The 23,206-nt window shown below is 39.6% G+C and overlaps 1 protein-coding gene across 1 annotated transcript; it reads right to left on the reverse strand.

Annotated features, from left to right (window-relative positions):
* Positions 1-1,968: 1,968 nt before the first annotated feature.
* Positions 1,969-22,769, reverse strand: arhgef25b (Rho guanine nucleotide exchange factor (GEF) 25b). Its single transcript, XM_062415646.1, has 16 exons — positions 22,415-22,769; positions 11,962-12,290; positions 11,757-11,861; positions 8,423-8,550; positions 8,235-8,301; positions 7,945-8,048; positions 7,588-7,657; positions 6,638-6,727; positions 6,437-6,529; positions 5,920-5,970; positions 5,713-5,790; positions 5,430-5,621; positions 5,160-5,340; positions 4,871-5,064; positions 4,640-4,780; positions 1,969-2,794 (listed from the first exon to the last, which is right to left on the reverse strand). The coding sequence occupies exons 1-16, from the start codon at positions 22,506-22,508 to the stop codon at positions 2,759-2,761; spliced, it is 1,953 nt and encodes a 650-aa protein (XP_062271630.1). The 5' UTR covers positions 22,509-22,769; the 3' UTR covers positions 1,969-2,758.
* Positions 22,770-23,206: the final 437 nt, after the last annotated feature.

A 23,206-nucleotide genomic window follows, 5' to 3' on the forward strand; every position in this document is an offset into this window, starting at 1 on the left:
CACACACACACACACACACACACACTGCCACTGTGTACCAGACTCAAAATGAAACACACCTTAAACTGGTCATCAGTCAGCCAGACAGACACATTCATACTCACATATATGGTCAATTTAGAGTCTCCAGATCACTCCAGATCACTCTGTCTTGGGAGGAAACATGCAAACAAAGGATCATGGCCAAGAGGCATCCAGCTGACTCAGTGGTTTAAAATGCGTACTTTAAAACCACAACGTCCCCACTTTCATTCCAGTGAAGAACTTCTGTTGCAAGTCATTCCCCGCACTGAATTCTGTTTGTATTTTAGTTGCAAACTAATTATAGTACATTTCCCTCTAGCCAGAAATGTGTTTTTCTTCTGGTCCTTTCAGCTGGATGTTTGAGCTTCACTGAGCAGAAAGATGTAGATTCAGAGTTTTACACTGGAAGGCTGTTTTGACATTCATCTGCTGAAAGTGGAAAGTTTCTCTGTGCTCAGTTAGTCATTTGGAGCCAATTGTGGCCCTGTCTGCAACTTCCAGAGAAGAAATGGGAGACATCTTGCATCTAGCAGTAGGCTAAAACCTTTTTATAACACATAACACATAACATATTCACAGATTCTGGATTTTTCAATGGAAGAGAAAGACGATGTAATTTTAAAGATTTTTTACACAGCAATTGAATGTTTTTGTGGGGGGAAAACAGCCAAACAATTTATTATTCCAAGCAGAGGATTTTAAATGTCTTAAAACATGACTGGAAGGGATCTTTAAAAATGAATAAAGACCAGGATCAAAGTTCAAACGCAGCATATTTACAAGATCTGTAAAGGTTTGCTTGGTATCCATGTTGCGTGCAACTCAGAGGGAAACACATATAAAGTGTTAAGGAGAGCAGAAATGTTGTAAAAGATGCAGGCGTAGTTGTCAATAGCAGCAGTGTGAATACATCGTGTACGTCTCCGATCTCACTTGCACTACTGGAACAGTGCAAATGAACAAAAGGCCTCTGGGACCTGATGTGTCATAGAAACAGATCGCTTCGAGCCAAAACAAGCAGTTAAGATGTTTGCTGTGTTAAAGGGAATTTGAATGAGATCCAGGAAGTCTTTCAGCTGGAGTGGTAAGGTGCTGCAGGCCTTTTGGAAATCCATGTGGGAGCACAGTGGCACACACAATATGAAGATACTGACAAGAGTTTTGTTTTTGTTTCCTGTGATGTGAGCAGCAAAACAGATTTTAATATAAGTTAGTCTGGTGTGAGGAAACATCAGCAGGGCTTCCTGTTTAAAAATGTTCTTTTTGTGCTCCTGTTATTTCCTCAGCTCACCTTTAATTTCACTAAATTTGTCGGCAAATACAAATACATTATTTACAATTACAATATAAAGATAGATATAGAGATATATATATATCGTTATATTGTTATAGATATTTATATTGTTCAATTAGGGAATTTCAAATTGATAATGTGATTCACAAATTCATAATTATGAGCATGATCTTCTTTAACCGCTCAACTAGATACCAACAGCTTCTCTGTTCTGACATACAGTAGATTTAGTACAAAAATCAGATTTTCAGTGTAAAAAGCTTCTGCTTCATTAACACAGTGGAGGCAAAGAAAGCCATGAGTACACACTGCATATTATAACATAAACTTATCTGCAAGTTCAGACCTGAATCTTTTCACTAAGGCATTATGGATTGATAGTTTAAGGGATTTTAAGTAAAATGTAAAATGTTTCCTGCGATTAGGGAGTTGTGAAATTGTTTTGTGGTCATAAGCTGCAAAAACTGCATGATCAGTCCTTCATTTCCTTCAGTGTGTTCTCATGAGTCTATTTATATTTACAATACACAAACATGGTCATGACGTTTTATGCTGCATTTGTAGTGCTGAAATGTATTTGTCAGAAAAATGATAACCAGCATTTGAACAGCATTTCTCTTTAATTCTGTGTGTGTATCAGCACATCACAGTACAGAGTTACACTGATATGATCCCACATGAGATTATTTACATTCAAGATGACAGTTACAGATGAGCACCTCTGTTTTATCTTTGTTCCCTTTTTCCTCTTTCTGCTTGATAATGACGTGGGCTTTGTGTGGGTTTGCTAATGTGTTTCATTCAGATAACACTCTAACAATGGCAGGGTTAAAATAGCCCACCAAAGGGAAAACACAGCTATTTGCAAATCTGTAGGGTATGCACAGATATACACAGCTCATATAGATTCAGATCCCACAGTGAAGCTGGACTCTGCAGTCATCCAGTGAACTCAACAGTACATTTATGTCTTTTAAGGACAAGAGTATGACTGTGTAAAGGGATTTGAGTTCCCAGTTCTCTGGGGGAATAATGTGGAATTGGTCCCTTATGAAAATAGTATGCATTACAAAAATATCCATCAAGGAATTTTCAGTGGAAAAAGTAAGAAATCTATACATATACAATATGAAGTACAGTCTCTGTAGTACTTAAAATCCATATTTTCATACATTTCTCTCCTCTCTGTTATCACTATCTTGTGAAATGGGCACAATCAAACCAATATGATTATATAAGATGAAATCCAGATTAGCCTGCACCATAGTGGTATTTGAAGGAAATTCAAAAGGAAATCTAGGACAATGTGAAGACAGAGACAGTGAGTCTTTGATCACTTCTGTACAGGAGTGAAGCAAACATGCTGACAGAGCTCGCAGACTCACTCGAGGCACTCCAACTCCAGAGGGGGAAAGTGAGTTCATGTGTCATCGGAGGTCATTACTGCTCGCTCTCCTGGACACTGCCAGTCACATCCTAAGAGGACAAAAATGTATGGATTAACTGTACATCTCAAAATGGTATAAAGAACCACTACTTAAAAGATTAGTGTGTAGGATTTAGTGGCATTCTGTTCTATTCTAGTGAAGAGGACCTGCTCCCTATGTAGATATGAAGGGCTCATTCCCAGGTAATGAAAACAAAACCATTCTTATTTTCAGGTAATTATACACTAATGAAAACATACTTATTAATACTAGATGCCACTACAAATTGCACCTTTAATATTTCTATTGTTGCACAAAAATTCAGTTTGGTCAAACAGTTACAGAAAGACCTTTGGGTGCACATCACCTGATGACTGTCAAAGATTTCTCAGCGTTGGGATTACTGATTACAAAAACTTTGTCCCTCAAGTATTTGGTACTGACCCCAGTCACATTACACATAGGCATTTGAGTCACTGGTAAACTTTGATTAGTCCAGCTTTAAACATTGGATTTTACTTTCACATAAACGTGATTATGGAGTTGTTGCATAAAATGTCACGTTCGCATAGGAAACCTGTATGTACTACTGGGCACGTAGAGCAGGATGGAAACAGTGCGGATCCAAAAACACAAAGAGAGAATAAGAGGACGAGAGCCATGGTGGAATCAGGCCAGATATGCACGTCTAATAAGAGCACTGTGATCAAGCTACTTCCTCCTCTCGGTGGAAGTCTGAGTGAATAAGATAAAACAGCAGGTCAGCCAGCTTTCCATAAACTGGATGGTTGAATGACTCTGGCAACAGATAAGGTCGACCAGGTTTGTAAATCCATGCAGAAACAACAACAGGATATTTGACAAAGGTGACTAGAGAGTCATTTCCTCTCATCATCGGTGATCATGACAACATCAAGCTGCTACAAGAGATAGCAGCTCCACCGATATCATCTACACCATTTAAAACTCGGTATATTTATCTGTACTCACAATAAAGGCCTAATGGGGTGTTTACCAATAATGATCACAGACCACCTTACGTAATAAATGTGTGTATCTCGCCTTTATTGGACAGCAGCAGTTGAGATATGGATGAGAAACATGCGGAGAGAGGAGCTGTGATGATAACTATATTACTGCAATACTTTGGTCATATGATGCCTAATGCATGGTTAAGCTCATTCCGTCTTCACCGTATTAAAAAAAAAATGTTAACCACAACTGTAATGTACAGTAGTCTAATGTGCTTGCCCATATACTCTGACATACCTTGGTAATACACGGCCGCAAGACATTAGCATTGCCCCATGAGAATTAAAGGGGGATGGTAAAAGTGGATGAGTTGGCTGGGGGGTGGGTTACGTAAACTGACAAACTCCAGCGATATGTTGCTTTTTCACCACAGTAAGAAAAAATCCACACCATCCAAGTCCTACATGCAACAAAGCTCCATTAAACCACACAACTTTGACCTTTAAGAGAATAATTAGGTATCAGACTGAAAAGCAGCATTTCCCTGCTCCTCTCAGGGTGAAAGTTTAAATCAGTTGCACCATCGACCACAGCCGAAAGTGATGTCACAGTGTACTGACCAAAGGGACTGAAACACACCCTGCAGTACACTGTCACTGCAGGTGAGAATTTAATCAGCAGAAAGAAAGATTTTCGACTTCTGTTAAAACATCTTGCTGTTGAATTTAAGATTAATTCACCTCAGACATGGACAGCTCTAAACCAGCACACATACAAATAAAAACTGTCTGCATGGATTTTTTTTTTTTTTTTTTTTTGTAATTTGAGTGAACCAACCTTTTATAATAATATGTTGTTTCTTCTACTTAAAGAAAGAATTGGATATTTTGTTTTACAGTTGTGTGAGGCGGGACTGACGTACCTGCATGCTGTGCTGGCTGCGGGGCGGCAGGCCATTGGACGTCCCATGTCCATGTTTTACCTTGGGGGACAAACTGGGCTGCTGGTTGGAGGAGAGTGGAAGTTGAGTGTTTTGATGTGACGCCGCACAAGGGCTGGAAACCTTAAGATTTAAAAAAGAAATCAAGGATGGAGTGTTTATGATGTCAGAGAAAAGTATGGATGATGGAAGGGAGCATTGATATAAACTCACCACTTTCGAGGCCAGGCTGTGTTGGGGCGGATGCAACGAGGGCAGGGAGGTGTTGTAAGTCAGCAGGCAGGGCTGCTGACGTCGGTCCATGGATGCAGAGGAGTGAGGTCGCAGGCCAGTTGGAGACTTTATGTTCCTGCCCAGGCTGTTTGACTTGCTTTCCCTGCGTTGGTACTCTATTGGAGACTGAAGGGCTGCAGTGCACAGGAAGAAATGCCAAATTACTCAGAAGCACCACACGAAACTCTTAAATCTGTAGATTTATTGAGGAAACATTAAGCTGTGGTACCATTAAGGAAGTTCCTCTGTGTCTCTAAGATTTGGACCACATCATCGATCCAAGCCTGCTGTTTTTCCGGAGATGATGCCTGCATGATGAAGCGCGTCACACTGCTGTCAGTCCCACGGGAGGTCAGGACCAGACAGCATGGATCTTCCTCAGCATGTTCCTCGACACCCAAGCAGCTGACCTGCAGAGCACGCAGCCGTCATGTTGGACATTGAGAAAAAGCCACAAAACCAGACCTGAAAAACACTTCAAACACAGAGATACTCTTACCTTTATGCTGTTTTTAAAGGTGTACCCTGGCAAAGAGAAGCCTTTTTTCTTATCAATTGGCTCACTGAAGATAACCAGCTGCTCAAACAGGAAGACCCGCCTCTCCTTGGCTCTGGACAGGAAGCCACCTTCCTGCTCGCTGACAGAGAAGGTATCCTGCTGGAGCAGCTTCCCCTGAGCTGTAATTTTCCCCTGAAACAGTATGTTCGTCACAATCATTGTGATAGTGTCCAAGTCACATGTATGTGTTTCTTCTGCTATGACAGATAATAAGGAATCTCACCTCAAAACCTTGGAGCCTGCCCACATTCATCATATCATTGCAGCGTTTTGGCACAAAACACATCACCTCCACCGCCCTCTGATAGAGCAAAATGAATGGATAAAGCTCAGAAAGTCGTAACAAGTTGCACAAATAAATGTTTACAGATTCAGACAGATTCAGAATATTTTTTTACATTTTTTTATACATTCTGTAATGAGCTCATACCTGCAGCTCCTCAACATCCCTTCCTGCTTTGCTGTAGTACTTCAGGAAGTCCTGAGGATGCCAAACACAAGTTTATGTAAAGTCGTTGTGATTTTAAACAAAGAAGAAGCATTAAAAAATTAGCATTATTTTAGAGCTAAAATAAATAATAAATTTGATGCATAATCTGAGTTTTGTTATTTGATATTATGCAGTTTTTGGATTGCATGACATCAAAATTGTGTAACAAATAATGTTAAATTCTGTTACATCAACAAAACTTTTTTTTAAGACATTTCCTACTTTGTTAAACACACTAATGCACTATATAATACTACTTTTATAGCTCTTTTTTGGTGTATTTATTTAACTTCTCTTTTAATTGTTTTGTTTTATAATTAAAATCTGAACTGAACTTGATATCTGTTATTTGTTTTGAAACTCAATGAATGAAGTTTTAGGAAACAAAACAACTAATGTAGAATGAATAGTAACATGTAACAGTGTCATGCATGTGTAGTCGTGTTAAAAAGCAAACCTTCAGCAGCAGCTGATACTTCATGATCCGCTGAACAGGTTTGATGAGCAGGTCGTTGAGCTGCAACCGGTGACCCAGCTGCTGCCTGAGATCCTGTCAGGTGACAGAAAAGAGAGAAAATGCTGTAACAAATTCAAAGCAACACATGTGATAGGAGAAAGATGAATGTTATACTGTAGTAAAAAAGTTTTAAGTTCTCACCTCAAAGTAGGTCTCAATGTACTCAGAGACAATGTGTTCTGACTTGGGTTTGTTCTGACAGTAAACAACATACATGTGAAGTCGTCGCTCCTGAAAAGAGAGAGAGAGAGAGAGAGAGAGAGAGAGAGAGAGAGAGAGAGAGAGAGAGAGAGAGAGAGAGAGAGAGAGAGAGAGAGAGAGAGAGAGAGAGAGAGAGAGAGATCATATGACTGTAACTGCAAATGATGCATATGTGTGATGACAGAGATGGAAAGAGAAGCAATTAAACTTCTGAGCTGTCCCATATCAAATTTTGTTGTGTTCACATTCCCTTCAAACGATTTTGGGAAGTTTTGTTAAATCAGTGCAGAAATGTTCCCTCATTAAATAGTTCCTGTGCCTGACAGAGAACAGTTTAATTTGTTATTTCTTAATTATGTTTGCTGCACCACTCTGACTGAAGTAGGATAGAGGAACCAAGCAGAAAAAAGTTGCAACCAATCAAAACAGCAATTGTTTATCCTCCTGCTAACTCATCTGTTATTCTGTGTTTTATGTTTGTACTTTCTTTATTTATAGAGATCTGTTTTCACTTTGACGTTACATAATCTGCTTTTTCAGTGCTCTGTGTAAAACGATAAAAGCGTGACGGTGAATACTTTTAATGTCATTCCAGCTCATTTCCACACACAGCGTGGTCTCTACGGAGCATCTTTAACACTGATTGTTGGCTTTGAGAGTTCTTTAGTCAAACCAGAGTGATTACAAGAGCTTTTATTGTGCAGCTGCACCTGCAGACAACTGATCTGCAAGATGGAGAAACATCTGGATGGCAGGGGACCAAAGACTTTTACGCAAAGCTGGAGCTCTCTGTGAGACAGCCGCAACCTTCAGACAAACTCAAAACACGCAGAGGGACTAAAAAAGGAACTTCTCATTAGCACTTGTTACTCACTGATCTATAGACTCACATGTTTGATGAAGAGCTGAGCCAAGCTGTCTGGATCCCCCACACATTTCTCCAGCTCACCCAGGAAATAGCTGTTTGACACGAAGCAGAAAAGGTCAGGCAAGAACAGTCATCCAGCCAAATAAACACACACACACACACACACACACACACACACACACACACACACACACACACACACACACACACACACACACACACACACACACACACACACAGGCGCAGGAAACACACAGCCACAGGGGACATGACACACGCTGGACCATCATGAAACATAAGAAGCTCAGAAAAAATAAACTGTTAAAAATTGTTCAAATTCAAGAGGGAAAAAAAGACAAAAGAGACATTTCTGACTCACTCCTTATGCCAGTCGTAGATCTGGTGGATGTTTCCAAACACAATCCTGTCCTTCCCCTTCATATCCTCTGGGACTCCCTGACTGACCATGGACGCCATGTAGCCCTGCACACACACACACACACACACACACACACACACACACACACACACACACGTCTATCATATCAAAGGATGCTCGTTTCTGAATGAAAAAAGACAACTTCTCTCTCTGTTTAAGAGATGAGTGTTGCAGAATGAATTATTTCTTGTATGAGCAGATTTTTTAAAGCTTTGAAGTCAGACACACACCTGCACTATGAGTCCAAGATCTTCCACATACAACCTTTCAGTCTCTATTAGCTCTGTCAGCACATATCTGAGCGAGAGAGAGATTAAGACAGCAGATAAAGCATAATCAGAAAAAGAAATGATCATTTTAATAAAATCAGAAAAGTACATGTGTGGTAAAGGATTTTAATGCAGAGGTCAACACCTACATGCTCTTCTCTAAGGCAATGTTTCTCTCCTCCTCGCTGTCCACTACAGCGGACCACTGGCTCCCTGAATCATCAGTCACAGTGCAGATGTCGTCCCCTTGGAGAGTGTTGATGCTGGATTTGTGGCTCTAAGATTACATTGAAAAAAAGAAAGTACAGCTTTTGTTAAGAATCATCAAAACATATTATGTAAGAGGAGACAGTCAGTGAGTCATCCAAGTACATTTACTCAGGTTATACTTCATTTGAATATTTCCATTTTCTGCTACTTTCAACTATAATACAGTTCAGAGACATACAGCACTTTTTTACTCCGCCATATTTATTTTACAGCTATAATGTAGTTATTTTTGGACATTTACAAACTTTTTGGCTTCTTACAATGAGCAGAATTCATTTAAATAGGTAAAACTATCCAGTATTTCATAAAAAGAAAATATTTGACAAAAGTCAAAAAACGAATAGCATTTTTTGTGGCAGAACTATTTTTCCTTTTTTTAGGAACCAAATGCTACTTAAGCATCGATGCATCAATATTAACATGATATCTAATGAGGTAGTATAAAGTAATATTTAAGTCACAGAAGCCATTTTTATGCAGAATAATAACACTTTTACTTTTGATACCACAAGCACATTTTGCTGACAATACTTTTACGCCTTTACTTGATACAGTACTTTTACTTATAATGGAGTATTTTACATACATTGTTTTACTTTTGCTTAAATAAGGGATCTGAGTACTTCTTGTACCACTGGTGAAACACTATGATGTCATGAAGTCTGACCACTGGACATCAGACACACACATTTAAATCGTTAAACGCTCTCTAGAGCGTCCTCTGACCTGCCAGCACACATCCGTGGAAAAATTACAAGACGAGCTTGGATGCAGACTTGTGTCTTATCCTGGGGAACTCATCAGTAAGGCAATTTTGCTGATCCTCTTTTGGAAAGTCGTGCCACCCCAAATCCCTGAGTAGTAACCTGATAGTAATAAGCACTTTTTAATGTCTCTCCTTACTGCTGCTGCTGCTGCTGAGGAGATTTGTGGAGCAAAGACATTAGAAAAGTAGAATTGAGCCCCACGGATGAAGATGAATTAAGAGCAAAATGTGTAAAATTTAGGTCATATAACAGAGATTGGGGTAACTAAATGGTGTGCTGTTATATAACTAATATCACTCCTCACCTAAAAGCAGTATAATCTAATGTGAATTTGACTGTAATCCTCTTGACATACTGTAGTCTCACCACATTTTGTTCTCAGTCTCAGTGCTCTGGATGATAATCCTTCAGTATGAGTCAGTTTGTAGGTCAAATATGCACTTTCTGTTGATTTTATCTTTTTTTCAGGGTCAGTTATTTGACTTTTTCTCTCTCTCTCTCTCTCTCTCTCTCTCTCTCTCTCTCTCTCTCTCTCTCTCTCTCTCTCTCTCTCTCTCTCTCTCTCTCTCTCTCTCTCTCTCTCTCTCTCTCTCTCTCTCTCTCTCTCTCTCTCTCTCTCTCTCTCTCTCTCTCTCTCTCAACTGTTGACATCCCCAATGAGCAGACATCCTGACTATGAAAGCCATCTGAGGTTGATTCAAACTCCATCTCCACTCTGGCTCTGATCTGCTCGTCAGGAGCAATTAAAACTGCACAGTTTAGCTTGGTTTTTGCCCTAAATGTCCCCCTTATAACAAATAAAGGTCCATTAGCTCCTCCAAAATTACAAGGAAGTGAAAGGAATACATTAGGAAATTTGCTTATTTGCTTTAAGAAACTGATCTAACGTCTTTCTGGCAAATATGCAGCTGTAGCCAGCAGCCGATAAGCTTCCCTTAGCACAAAGCCTGGAAACAGGGGAAAACAGCTGGACTGGCTCTTTCAAAGGTAAAAAAAAATCTCAAAAGCTCACTGGGGGAATCATTTCTGGTAAGGTGTGTCCTTGACAAAATGTAAGAGGTGTAGGTTTGTTAGCGGCCATTGTCAACACCATTCAAGCAGCTACCTTGCATTCAGAAATCCCCAGACTTTGGTAGGTGGAGATTTACAATTGTGTGTTACCGTGAAACAATTTGTTTCTAGTCTTTCTGCTGATCTATCCTAAGTAGCTGCTTCAAATTGATCCTACAGATAAGAGAGCAAGTAAGTATGTTTTCCAAAATGTCGAATGATTGATTTCAAGAGACAATGAGGCCCTCTAATTTACCCTGACGCAGGCAGGACAACAATAAAGAGCCAAAGTAATCATAAAGCTGCAGGTGTCTTTTGAATAATATTGTCCCAAAAGATAATATTATTCAAAGAAACCTGCAGCTTTATGCTTACTTAGGCTCATTTATTGCTTGTCCTGCACTGCGTCAGGGTAAACTTTTAGAGGGCCTCATTGATCTCTTATGTAAAGCTTATGAAACCCGACCCTGTCATCTTTGGAGAAGCACTGTCCAACATCCACAGGCTTCTCACCTTGCCTGTAGGCCTCTCTAATTTTGGCTCACCCCCAACCCTGACCCCATTTCAGCCTGTTACAGGCTGCTTGGCTAGTTGATTACTTCCAGATGCCGTCTAGAAAAGCCCACAGGATTGATTCCACTCTACAAAGCCTTTCAGTACAGTGTAGGGTTACCAGAGAGAAGTGTGTGTTTGTGTGTTAGCACGCTCACCAAACATGCAGCAAAATGTGAGAATATTCTCTATTTATCCGACACAATTGGTGGAAGTCAAATGATGTGTGTGCATATATGACGTGCTGATACAACTGAACAGGATGTAGAGGAACATGTGCATGTTTGTGAGTCATAGTTTGAGTGTGAGTCCCCTTTTTTCAATCATTTAGAGATCATTAGCTCATGAGAGCTGTGTTACCCAAGTGTTTGTTGATAAGAGAGGCTTTGCTGAAAGAGTTAAAATAACTGTGAGGGGAGCAAATGATTTAGTGTTGAGAGCACATTTGACTTTGCATAATTCAAACAGTTCTTTTGTGTTTTTCTTACCTACTTTGATTGGTTATCTAATCTAATTATATGTTCTCATCAGTAAAAAGTACAGTTTCAAACAATGCATCATTTCATATTATTGCAACAATAATTTTAATATATTACACATCGTTCCCCAACTGTTTCTGCACTGCAGATTATTTTAATATTGAAAATATTCTTGTCAGCTAGATGAACTAAGTAACTGTCTAAATATGGATTTTATAACACAAATTGTGCCTTTTATCTCCCCCACAACCTCCAAAGAAATACTCTATTGGTTTTGTTTTTAACTCATATTAATGAACAGCAACCACAATCACTTTAAAATCAGAGAAAACTAGTAAAGAAATAATACAGAATCAAGACATTACTAGACTCTGTGTGTCTCTGCCTTGCAGGAGGTCGGATAAGTAGCTCTGACCGGAGGGCTGTGCAGGAGAAGGAGATGCTGGACTCGGCAAACTGTCTTTCCACACCTGTGCAATTTTTTTAAAAAGGGTGTCACAAACAAGCATAAAAAATGTTTCCTCAGAAAAGATTAAATGTATACATTAAATTGAAATCTCGGGGTCTCACCATGTCTTGGTCTACAGAGGGGAGGATGGTATAGTTGTCGTGCTGTTCCAGGGGCCTTGGCTGAGCTTCACCGTGGGAACAGAGCGATGGTGGCTGCCTCCTGTCTGACCTGTACATCTGCTTCTCCACTTTCCCCGCTCCTCCTCTGGCATCAGAGCTCAGCTTGCGGACAGGATTGGTGAGCCATTTCTTCAGGGCACTGACCGGGTGCCGTGATCCTCCAGACGAGGTGTGTGAGCAAGGGCTGGAGCTGCCTGAGGCCTGGTGGGGTACAGGGCCCACTGATGGGGTAATACTGCCGTCACTGCACGCCACGGAGTACGACTCTGCTACAGAGAGAGAGGTGGGAGGTGGGGGGAGAGGAGGATTGGGTTAAAGTACAGCAGCTAATTGTGGGGTATATCCTCTCAGGTCAGATACTGCAGACAGATTTCTACACAAAAATGTTCAATTTCCTGCGTTAAGCCCTAACTGTAACTTTAGTAGCTGCAGCTACTGTATCCGCCGCCCCTAAATTACTATAAACACAAAAACAGATCAGCTCTCACGAAAAAGTTCTTAAGAATATAGGTGGAAATTACTTTATTTTGACTTCATGCATGTGTTACACTGTACAAAGAAAACAACAGGTCACACAATTTACATAACTGTCCAGTTCAAAATGTATGAGTAACATTTTTTTTGCGTTTTTTTAAGGCAGTTCAAATCAAGCACAACTGAGTATGGAAAGTCTCCTTTTGGAGGTACTGACACATCAATTGCATTAATTGCATTTGCTGTGTAGGTCAGTTGAGTGCACAAACACAACAGAGTAAGACATTAGTGCTCAGGTATTTTGATTGTTTAATCCTGGCATCTAAAGGGAGATAAAATATGGAACATTTAAATAACAGCACAAACTGATTTGACATATTGCCATACTGACATATTTGTTAAGAGGGAGGTTGTGCCAGTGACCAGAGCGGACTCACGGAGTGAAAACTGGTGCTTTCTTGTGAAAAATAACTTTCCGTAAGAATTTAATAAAACTCTTTTTTCAATCATTTAATTTAATTTTGTTATCTACAGTGAATAAGGAAGTATTACTTCAGTAAAAGCAGTCAATTTTGTAAGCACTGACTGAATTTTCACATATAATTTGATTACTGAATGATATATTTAACGGATAAAAACTGGATTGATTTTTCCAGTCCTCTGTGTGACCTAAAGTCAGTGATGATGACTGAGCTCATCGTGTCTGTACTGAACTGCCCTCATTCTCAGGCTGAACCAACACTGAAGCTGACACCCTTTCATGCCACAGCTGGATTTTGTTTCCAGCTTGAAGTCTCTTGACTGTGGAAACTGGTACCTAATCTTCAACCACACTGTTTCAATCAAGCACCCTAACATTAACATTTCACTCTGTTCTGCTGATCGTAGCAAAGTGGAATCTTTTAGGAGCCCCATTTTGTCGTTTTGGACTCTTCCCAGAAGCCACTATTCCCTGTCAGCACATTTATGTAAGCTGTAATCATAATAACAAGCTTTCAAGAAGCCAGTGAGAATCTGGGTCAGGCATTTGCCAACATTGTCTGATACAGCCATTAAAAAAGACACCATACTGACAGTAAAATACTAAATAATGTGTTTTTCTTCTTGCTCCACTCCAGACCTTTTATTTTATCCCACGGTGCAAAAGTGGTGTCCAGCAAAATCCCTAAAAGCAGTATAATACACATATATCCAGTCCACACATGCATACTCAATACATGCATACTCATCATGTCACTGTGCTGATACCTTGATGTGACCGTGAGGCAAACAGTCACTCTCTTGCAAAACAATCAAAAAAGGCTGTGATAAAACAAATTCATCATCTGCTGCTTCAGTGTCATACACTGAATGACAAAAAACTAATTTCTGTAATGGGATGATTTAGAGAGAAGTGTGTGTGTGTGTGTGTGTGTGTGTGTGTGTGTGTGTGTGTGTGTGTGTGTGTGTGTGTGTGTGTGTGTGTGTGTGTGTGTGTGTGTGTGTGTGTGTGTGTGTGTGTGTGTGTGAGTGAGTGATGGAGACAAAGAGTGTGTTATTGTGTGTCTGGCGGTTCTTTGGGGGAGGGAGAGTTGAACCAGTGGACAGTTAAGACAGTTTGCTTATTTTCCAAATGAATCTTATCAAAAGTCATGCTGACCAAAAATAACAAACTAGTTTAGGACAGAAAAATAATTTGAAAAATGTGGAATTTAAATGATAAACGAAAAATAATTGATAGAGAAGGAGAAAGAGGTGAAAGTAACACAGCTGCAAGTAATTTGTTGCAAAACAAGGCTTTAAGTCTACAGCAACACTAGCGATTATTATTGTCTGTTATCTGTTTTTAATGGAGTGTACATTTGTCTTCTTAATGATTATTAATGACTTTTAGTTGTGTTTTGTTTGTTGTACATATTGAATTGTGGAGAATGGTATTTTGCTCCCATGTATGCTGAGTGTTTACCATCAAAGTGACAAACATGATTCTGATTTATGCTAAACGCTAAAGTGCTCACAACAACAACAATTAACATGCTGATGCTTAGCAGGTATAATGATTATCATATACGCTGTCTTAGTGCGGGTGTTACCATGCTAACGTGCTAATTAGCACAAAGCACAGGGCTGATGGGAATGTCATTTAAAGGTTTTAAAGGTTTAAAATTCACATCAGGGAATCAGTTATATTTAGTTATTTCAGATCAGAGGATTCATCCTCTCTGAAATTTCTAACCTGATCCATCAAAAAGGTGATGAGAGATTCAGTCTGGACCAGAGTCATGGACCAACTGGACGCTAGACATGTTAACCTTACAGCCACGCTGCTAGCATGCCAACAAAAAAGAAAGAAAAAAAAGAAAAAGCACCAGCACAAACTGATACTTTAATTCTAACGCATTTTTTCTCTCCTCACATTTCACAAAAATGTCTTTCTTCTAAATATGGGACCCAAATTGGAAAAAAAGAACGAAATTACCAAAATCAGTTGGTGCAAACACACAAATGCCCCTGCACACACACACTGTATATTATCACCGGGAGCGTTGACAGCCATCTGGTCTCCTTGTTTTTTATCTGTGATAGTGCTTTCAAGGTCTGGTCACACAGGACCTCTCACATCTGACCATCTGTTGAAACAATAAGCACACCTTACTGCAGCTGAGATACAGGTTTTTCTACAAACTCATCAACATTTTCTCTGAACTGACCCTTAATGGTGTGTGATGGTCACAGTGACATCCAAATCACGGCTGAACTGAGCGACTCAGCTCGTCATGTTTGTTTGAGACGCTTATGTAATGAATCACTTTCCCACAGAGCAACAGCTGGGCCACCTTCCGCACAGCAGGGAGTGTCAGCAGAGCGTGCAAGCATGTATGCTGTGAATGCGTCCTTGCAAGCAGACATTACAGACAACTGAATAATACTAAACAATTCTACACAAAATCGAAAATTGTCAGATTTTTGATGAATAATGTTAAAACACTAATCTTAAGTGCATTTTTACACACTACTGATGCTGATTTTTGTGACATGTCAGTTAAGGACATGGTTTAATGTGCAACACAAATTCTCTCTTGCATTCAGATTGACAGATGGATTAAGGCTGGATGAGGATGTATTCTTCCTGCAACCCCATTGGTTGAAACAACACACCCAGAGAGATGGCAGCAAACGGGACCAAAACATTGGTCAGAGGTCAGTCTCTATGATAGTAATCCTGTCTATTGCAGACAGGACACTGGCAGCTCGAACGCTGGCAGCAATCATGTCTCTAATGCTGTATGTAATTTTTACTGAAGCAGTATTCTTCAATACAGTAATAATTACTCATCACCCTCATTGCTGTGAGAGTGGTTCACAACATTTTTGGCTTGTGACCCCTTAAAATAAAGCAAAGTCCACCTGGGACCTCTCATCACACATTGCATTGTCTACCAGTTAAATGAAAGAGGCCTAATTTTGTTTTATTTGAATAGCTTTTAAAGGCTTGTGGAGATTTTTTTTTTTTTTTTTTAAATAGAGGAAACTTAAAAAAATATGTTGTCAAAAACCTTGTTTTTACTGTTGTCCTACCCTGTCCTATGATCTAGTGACCTCTTGTGAGTGTCCTGACCCCCAGGTTGGGTTGTATTTTCTTTGGTCATGTTCCTCACAATGACTTTACTTCTGCAGTTACTACTGACCAAAAAAAGGCTGTGAATATAAAGGCTATGTGCCATAGTTTACTTCTACCAAAAAGTAGCTCTTCTGACACACCTGTCCTATAAATGCAGGTGTGCAAAGAGTATATTTTAACCTTTTCTGTTAAAACAATCCTGTTAAACCTTGGTCCTCAACTTTTCTAAAGCTGTCAAAACCAAATCCAACAAAATGTAACTTTGTAAATTCTTCTCTGTTGGGGTAGATAATTTTAACTCTCACTGCGGTACATTATTATTGCATTTTTAGTCTCCGGAGAGTGTTTCCATCTAAGCAGCTGTGGGAACACAGAGCTTGGCTAGCTTGTTGTGCTTCATATAAAAACCTCTTGATTTTGTACTGCACATTATATTTCTCAAAGAACTTCAGTACAAAGTCAAGAGGTTGTACAAAAAGCTTGTGAAGCTCTGTAAACGGACTACTCTCAAGAGACTGAAAACATGATAACTGTTATTGGTCTTTGGAGCCGTTTGTTAACTAACTAACATGCCCATAATCTTTGCGGTGAAGGAATATGTCACCCAGTGCAGAAGTGTGGCTCATTGACATGATTTTAATAGTTTTGGGACAACAGTGGAGGTCTACGGCATAGAGGAATACGATATATCAGGCTTTGGATACACAAACACTTCTACAGAGAGTAGGCTCAGTTCATTGTGTTTAGCTCTGTGCATGAGATTTGCTGGCTATGAGAAAAATATAGAGAATCGCCAGCCTCATCCTTTAAAGTACTTTATCAGTTGGTATATTTGAGTGAGACTTTGTAGTAGTCTATCATCAGCTGCATGGTGTGCTATGACTTAATGGGTAATTAGTAGCCATCTCTGAATCACAATGGGTAGATGTAATGAATCAACATCAACCACATAAATGCTTCTTTTAAATGTAAATATTTCAGTATTATGAAACAGTTTAGTAATACTGGTTTAGATAGACTACTAGAGTTATAGTTCAATTATAAAATCCCTCCATATAACTAAATTATAAAGATTTTATAATTTTAGGTGTAAAAATTATCATACTGATACTGGACTTTTGACTGTGAGAAGTAGCGTTAATTTGTGCTTATCTGGCTTTGATTTTAGAGAGATAAGTTTATCTGCTCCAATGATCCACTTAACATCATGGAAGTGTTGATGATGTGATCCCTCGCTCTCTCTTAAAGCAGATGGGTGGGAGACAGTTAACTACGTCGGGTATGTTATCCCCCACCCCATAAATGGTCATGGTTAGCAACAGCAGGAATTATTGAGATGCTGCTGGAGCGCTGCTTTAAACAGCATGACACTTTACCAAGTCTAAGCATGACTAAAGCTTTGCACATGTTACGTGCCAAGCCTTCAATTGCGTGTCACGTGTGCTGGAGCTGATTGCTGCTGCTGCTGCTTCATATTTTGTTCATGCTGATGGATGCAATCATCATTATTGCAATCAAACCCAGCCTTTTTGGGCCCAAACAGCCCGCTTCCCTTCCTGTTGAAATACTGCCGAGGCAAAATACCTCCCAGTCCACACCGCTGTCATCACCAAAAATACAAATTTGTGACTCTCAAGTGATCTGCATCCAGTCACTTCTGAGCAGAGTTGAGACATAATTTGCGAGAATGAGAGATTCACAGAATTAAAGAATTAAAAACACACACACATAAACGTGTCATCTTCATTGCGCCACATTAAATTGAAGACTTTCGAAATGTAGCTATGAAATGTTAATTGAGTTACACTACAGTTGCTGTCACGTTGAAAAGCTTCAGTGCAGAATGGAGCTTAAGGTAAAACCAGGACTAGCTGATCTCACTATCTATCCTAAATTTAAACAGTGCTGCTGCTTACACCTTTTACTTGGCTTTGACTTGCAATTAAACACCTCGAACCAGTCCAGCCTTCACTGGTCTAATTCATTTTGAGACATTGCTACTGACATTGCTAACTGCTGCTAATGCTATCTGTTATCCACTGATCAGTGGGCACTGCTACATTGCAAGGTGATTCATTAAGCAATTTTAAAAAGGTAAAACTCTGCTTTTATCCATGGGTAGGATGTGGCAGTTACAGGCACTAATTCAATAAGCATTAACAGACGTGAATGTACATTTCACTAGATATAGTACAGTCAAAAGTTTGGAGTTTGGACCAGTTCACATTCCCTTGAATGAGAAAGTATGTCTAAACAGTTGTATCCCTATGGTGGTTCTTTCTGATCAGGCAAGAAAGCTGCTTTCAAAAGACCTTTTTTTTTATTTTTTAGTTACAGTGGGTCAATTGTATTTTCAAGTAACTATGACAAGAATGATTCTGATCAATATCCCGTCATCATCACATGCTATTACATCCTGTGCGCTGACAACTGACCCAGTTACAGTTTTTTTTTTTACAGTGTAGCTGGCCATCTCCTCCAATTCCTCACGCCACCATTTCCTTTTTCCCATGACGCTGCAAGCTGCTTGTGTATGCTCTCACTCGTATACTGTGGTCACATGTCATAGTTTTTGTCTGCCGCCCAAAAATGTCCTTATCTACAACATGTCCTCTCAGTGATGGTGGAGTAAGAGCTCTCTGCACTGGCTTCCACTGTGTTGTAGAATATAATTTAAATTACGGCCTATCTCTCAGTGGTTTAGTACCAAAATCTCCCTCCCTCATCAGGTAGCAGTCCAAGATAAACACATGGAAGCACCATTTATTAACTGTGCACCACAGAGTTGGATTAAACTTCTAGAAGATAAGACTTCCCCCGACTCTGACTAAATTTAACCTTTAACTGAACCTTATTTCCATCTTGTATTTAATACTATCTTGTTTTAATTATCATCTTTTTAAATTATGTAATATTTTAAGATGTATTTATAGCTTGATTTTTTTTAATGCATTATGTAAAGTACTTTGAATTGCCTTTGCTCTGCAAATACGAGGCTGAGTTTTCTGTGTCTGTTGGACCCTGCTCCTATAGGGACATAGGACCATGTCTGATTAGCTGCAGCAACTTTCCAAAGGAAGAAAGAACCTGTCCAGGGTCTAAATGAGGTTTCAGGGAGGTTGTTTTAACCCCCAAAAGTCCCTGCTCAGAGGGTAGAACATTTCAAAAGTACAGTAACTTTGAAGACGTGGTGTGTAGGAGTAGAAACTATGGCTTCTAGATGTTGTGTACCACTTCATTCAGAAAACAAAGTGTACGGTATCGATTTTAGGAAGAGGGGTGGACATGTCTCATTGTAAAGGAAGTAAGCAAGTAAAGTAAGACGACGTTGTCAGATCATCAACTAATTTCAAAAGAGAGCGTGATCCATCTCAAACATCAGCCACAACAGTAAATACAAACAAAAACAGGACCAATCTGTGTTGTTTTTCCTCCTGTGTGAATACTGCATTTGAAACACTGTCATTTTTTTAAGTCATCATGGGTCTAATTTGCATGATGTACCAGATCCTCAGACAGTGGAAACACAAACAGGATTGCATAACAGGGACTTTTAGTTCCAAGTTTAGTTCCTGAGATTAGTTCCTCTGGTTCCTACGGACCCAGAACTTTTGGGGGGAAAGGAGCGATTGAAAGTGCAAGTTAAAATGGAGACCAGATCATCACACAACCACCAAAAACGAAAGTGCAAAAATGGCAGAGTTTTTATGAAGGCTGCTGCACATGTAGTTGCACTGTGGAAAAAAACAGTTTTGTGCTTGTTAGTCATCATGTTTACTTCTTCACATACTGGCAGCAATGACCTCACACACACTGGTAGGCTAATGGACTATTAGTCAAGGCAGTTTCTAAGCCAGACTGACGTATGTGTAATGAGACATTGAGACTGCTGGCAGGACTTTTAAGTAGATTTCCAAGCAAGTTACCCAAACATGCTTTATCTGGAGGTGTTTCTCTGTCTTTATAAATAGCTGTTGGACATAATGCTAAATGAAAAGAAATGAAGGATAAGAAGGAAGTCTTCAGGGGAGGTAGAGGGAGATCAGAAAGCTCTAAAAACAGAAGAGAAGGCCCCAAACCACAGGGGGATGACCTTTGAAAATGAAGAAAAGTATTTTTTTGCGACCACAGAGGTACAAAAGAAGAGATAAACAGACCTTTTTTTAACAGTTTGAAAAAGAGAGCTGATGCTGTCTTGACTGCGACTACTAAAAACAGTCACAAAAAGTGTATTTTTAGAGTCAGGGAGGAAAAAAACCTTGTATAACAATACTCACATCACATAGGCGATGTGTATCCCAAAGAAAACTGTCCGAGATGGTCTATTAAGCTTTGCAAACAAAGGTGAGAAAGCAAGGCATCTCGACACAAGGCTCTTTTTAATTTTCACATTTCACACATCTATTTGCAGCGTCCATCAGTGCGGTGCAGAGAAGAGAAGAGCTGCTCTGTAATCACTCCCCGAGGAACTGGAACAACAGAGGATTTAAGGATCGGGGCAGTAATGGGACATATTTGTGTGTCTATGTGTGTGTTTGTGTTTGTGTGCATACAGCTGCCTTTGCTCTGAAGCAGTGTCACAATATTGCAGCGATTTGGATTAAGAAATTCTGTTTTTGTCCACTGCCACACACACAGTGTATACTGTGTCTAAACAGAACAGCAGTTAAAAATCAGTCAAAAATGCACTGATGTAAAGACAAAGGTAATGCTCTCATCACATAGCCTCCAACGTTGTGGTATACATAGCCACAAACTTACACTGCCACACACATAGTATATATATCTACAGAACAGCCAAGGAGTCAAAAATGCATCTAAACCAACAGCATAGAAACTGCAAGAGTTAGAATCTTAAACTATGTAATGCTTTCATCATTTATAGTATTAATGTCAGTGATGCAGAGACAATAATGGTACAATGACGTTACCATTTTGTGCCTAAATCTGAAGCCAAGATTTTTGTGGAAAGGAATTTTAGGACAGTGACTCATTAAGTCTCGTGCTTCCGTGATTCAGTGATCTGCGGCTACCCTGACTGCAGAGATCCAGATGTGTCTCTATCACTGACTTTTTGTCCGTGTGGAACATGAATCACTGGCTGCTCTTGCTATATCTGTATCGTGTTATTTCCAAACACAGACCACAAATTTACTGTTAATGTAATCGAAAGAATGGAACAGTCTCTTTTGAAGGTGTACAAATCCACAAACAACACTGCCACTGTGTCATTTTGGAGCAGATGTAAGTTTCTCAAAGCCAAAGTATATATTTAAAGGTATATTACACCGTTTTCAGTCCTATCTCTTAAGTAATAGAATATTATCATCATACAGTGCAAAATTCACCAACACTTTTTCTGTCTTCAATCCAGGGGCAATTGTCATCTGACCTGTAACCCCAAGGAATTACCATTAACATTTTAGCAAAACTAAAACTTTGGTCAGGTAGCTAGTTAGCAAAATGAATATGGGGCAGTTCACAATTTTAGCTAATTATTCAGTTTCAAAGAAGTAGCTCTTGTGCTTTACGGTACAAGCAACATTATAGTATTATGGCTAGCATAAGAATGCTAATATTAGTTTGGATGTGAGGACGACTAGTGACTACTTTCTGAAAGCTAGTGTAGATGGTGTGAGAAAGGGGCTATCTAGTACAATAAAAGTTGATACATATTAGCCAAAAGTAATGTTCTTTTCAGCAATCAATTTATATTTTTTTGCATCTATAAATGCAGGTAAAATTAGAAATTGTTGTAATATCCACAAAATAATTCTATTTTCAGTGTTCTTTCAAATAGTCTGATCTCCACCTTTGCAGTATTTTGTTTATGAATCCTGTAAAAGTGAAATGAAACAAGAGAAACATAATTGCTTTTTTTCTCTCAGTTTTTCTTGAATTCTGCAGTGAATATGAAGGATACACAGAAGATTTTGTCTAAACAGCCCCATCATTTGTTTTTGGGGTATATATATAATGTGGCTGCCCTTTCAGTATTACAGTGACATGCAATACGACTGGGATGTGAATGGATAAAAAAATATTTAAAATAATAAAATAGTCAAAAACGTATTTGTAAAGAAAGGTAAAGTGAATTTAACAAAAGGTTAAATGAGAAAGTGGCACCGGGGTGCATCTCCAAACTTTGCAAATCATTGTGCACAAGAAAAAATATTAATGTATTGCAACAACTATGGGAGGTTGGAGAAACAACCTAATAGAGGTATATCATAAATAAAGATAAAGTTGGTGTGTTTACTCAACAGTAATACAACAGCGACAGTTAACGTCCTCCTGATGAGCAGAGCATCCACGTACCTCTGACTCGGACAAAGCAGCAGCCACATTTGCTGAGCAGTTTTCTGAACAGGTGCTGACACCCACACCCTCGCTGGTGGTGACCCCCTCTCATGATGATCCACTACTGCTGCTAGACTCAAGAATATCAGATGTAGGCATAGCGCTGTACAGACACAGATACACACACACAAGTGCACACATACACACACGCTATTCCTGTGGTAATCCCAAGAGGTTGTGGGAGGAAACGTGTACAACGAGCTCCACGGTCATCCTCCAAATTTGAGTAGAAGCCCCTGAGACGTAAGCAAAAATGCTGCAACTATCCCATGATTTGAAGACAAGCAGCGAGACAGTAGGATACTCTCCTCCCTTCACTCTGTGTGGCCAGATAGTGGGTAGAGATTATGAGAGGGACCAAAAGTAAGTGAGGGAGCAACACAGAGGCAGGGAAGGGGAGTGGCTGCGGTGAGGGAGGGGATGGTAGCTAACATGCTGCACGGCCGTGTCAGCATCTGCTTCCCAGTCCCACCTCCTCTCGTTCTCTCCCCTCCCCTTCTGTTTCCTCCTCCTTCCCTCATCATACCTCCCTCCTCAGCTTCCCCTCTCAGTTTTTGCTCTGTGGTTGTGGCACCTTCGGCACTGTCATGATTTTTTCCATTAAATATGTTAAATGACTCCAAACAACATTAGAGGAAACACAACAACAAAACAAAAAACAAATTTCGGAAAACATGGATTGTGAAATGTGTTTTTTGCACCTCAGGGCCATCGTACATCTGTGTACTGTTGTCCAACCACACAGCAAAT

The sequence above is a fragment of the Scomber scombrus genome, chromosome 3 (genome assembly GCF_963691925.1).
Source record: "Scomber scombrus chromosome 3, fScoSco1.1, whole genome shotgun sequence".
In the NCBI taxonomy this organism is placed as follows: domain Eukaryota; kingdom Metazoa; phylum Chordata; class Actinopteri; order Scombriformes; family Scombridae; genus Scomber; species Scomber scombrus.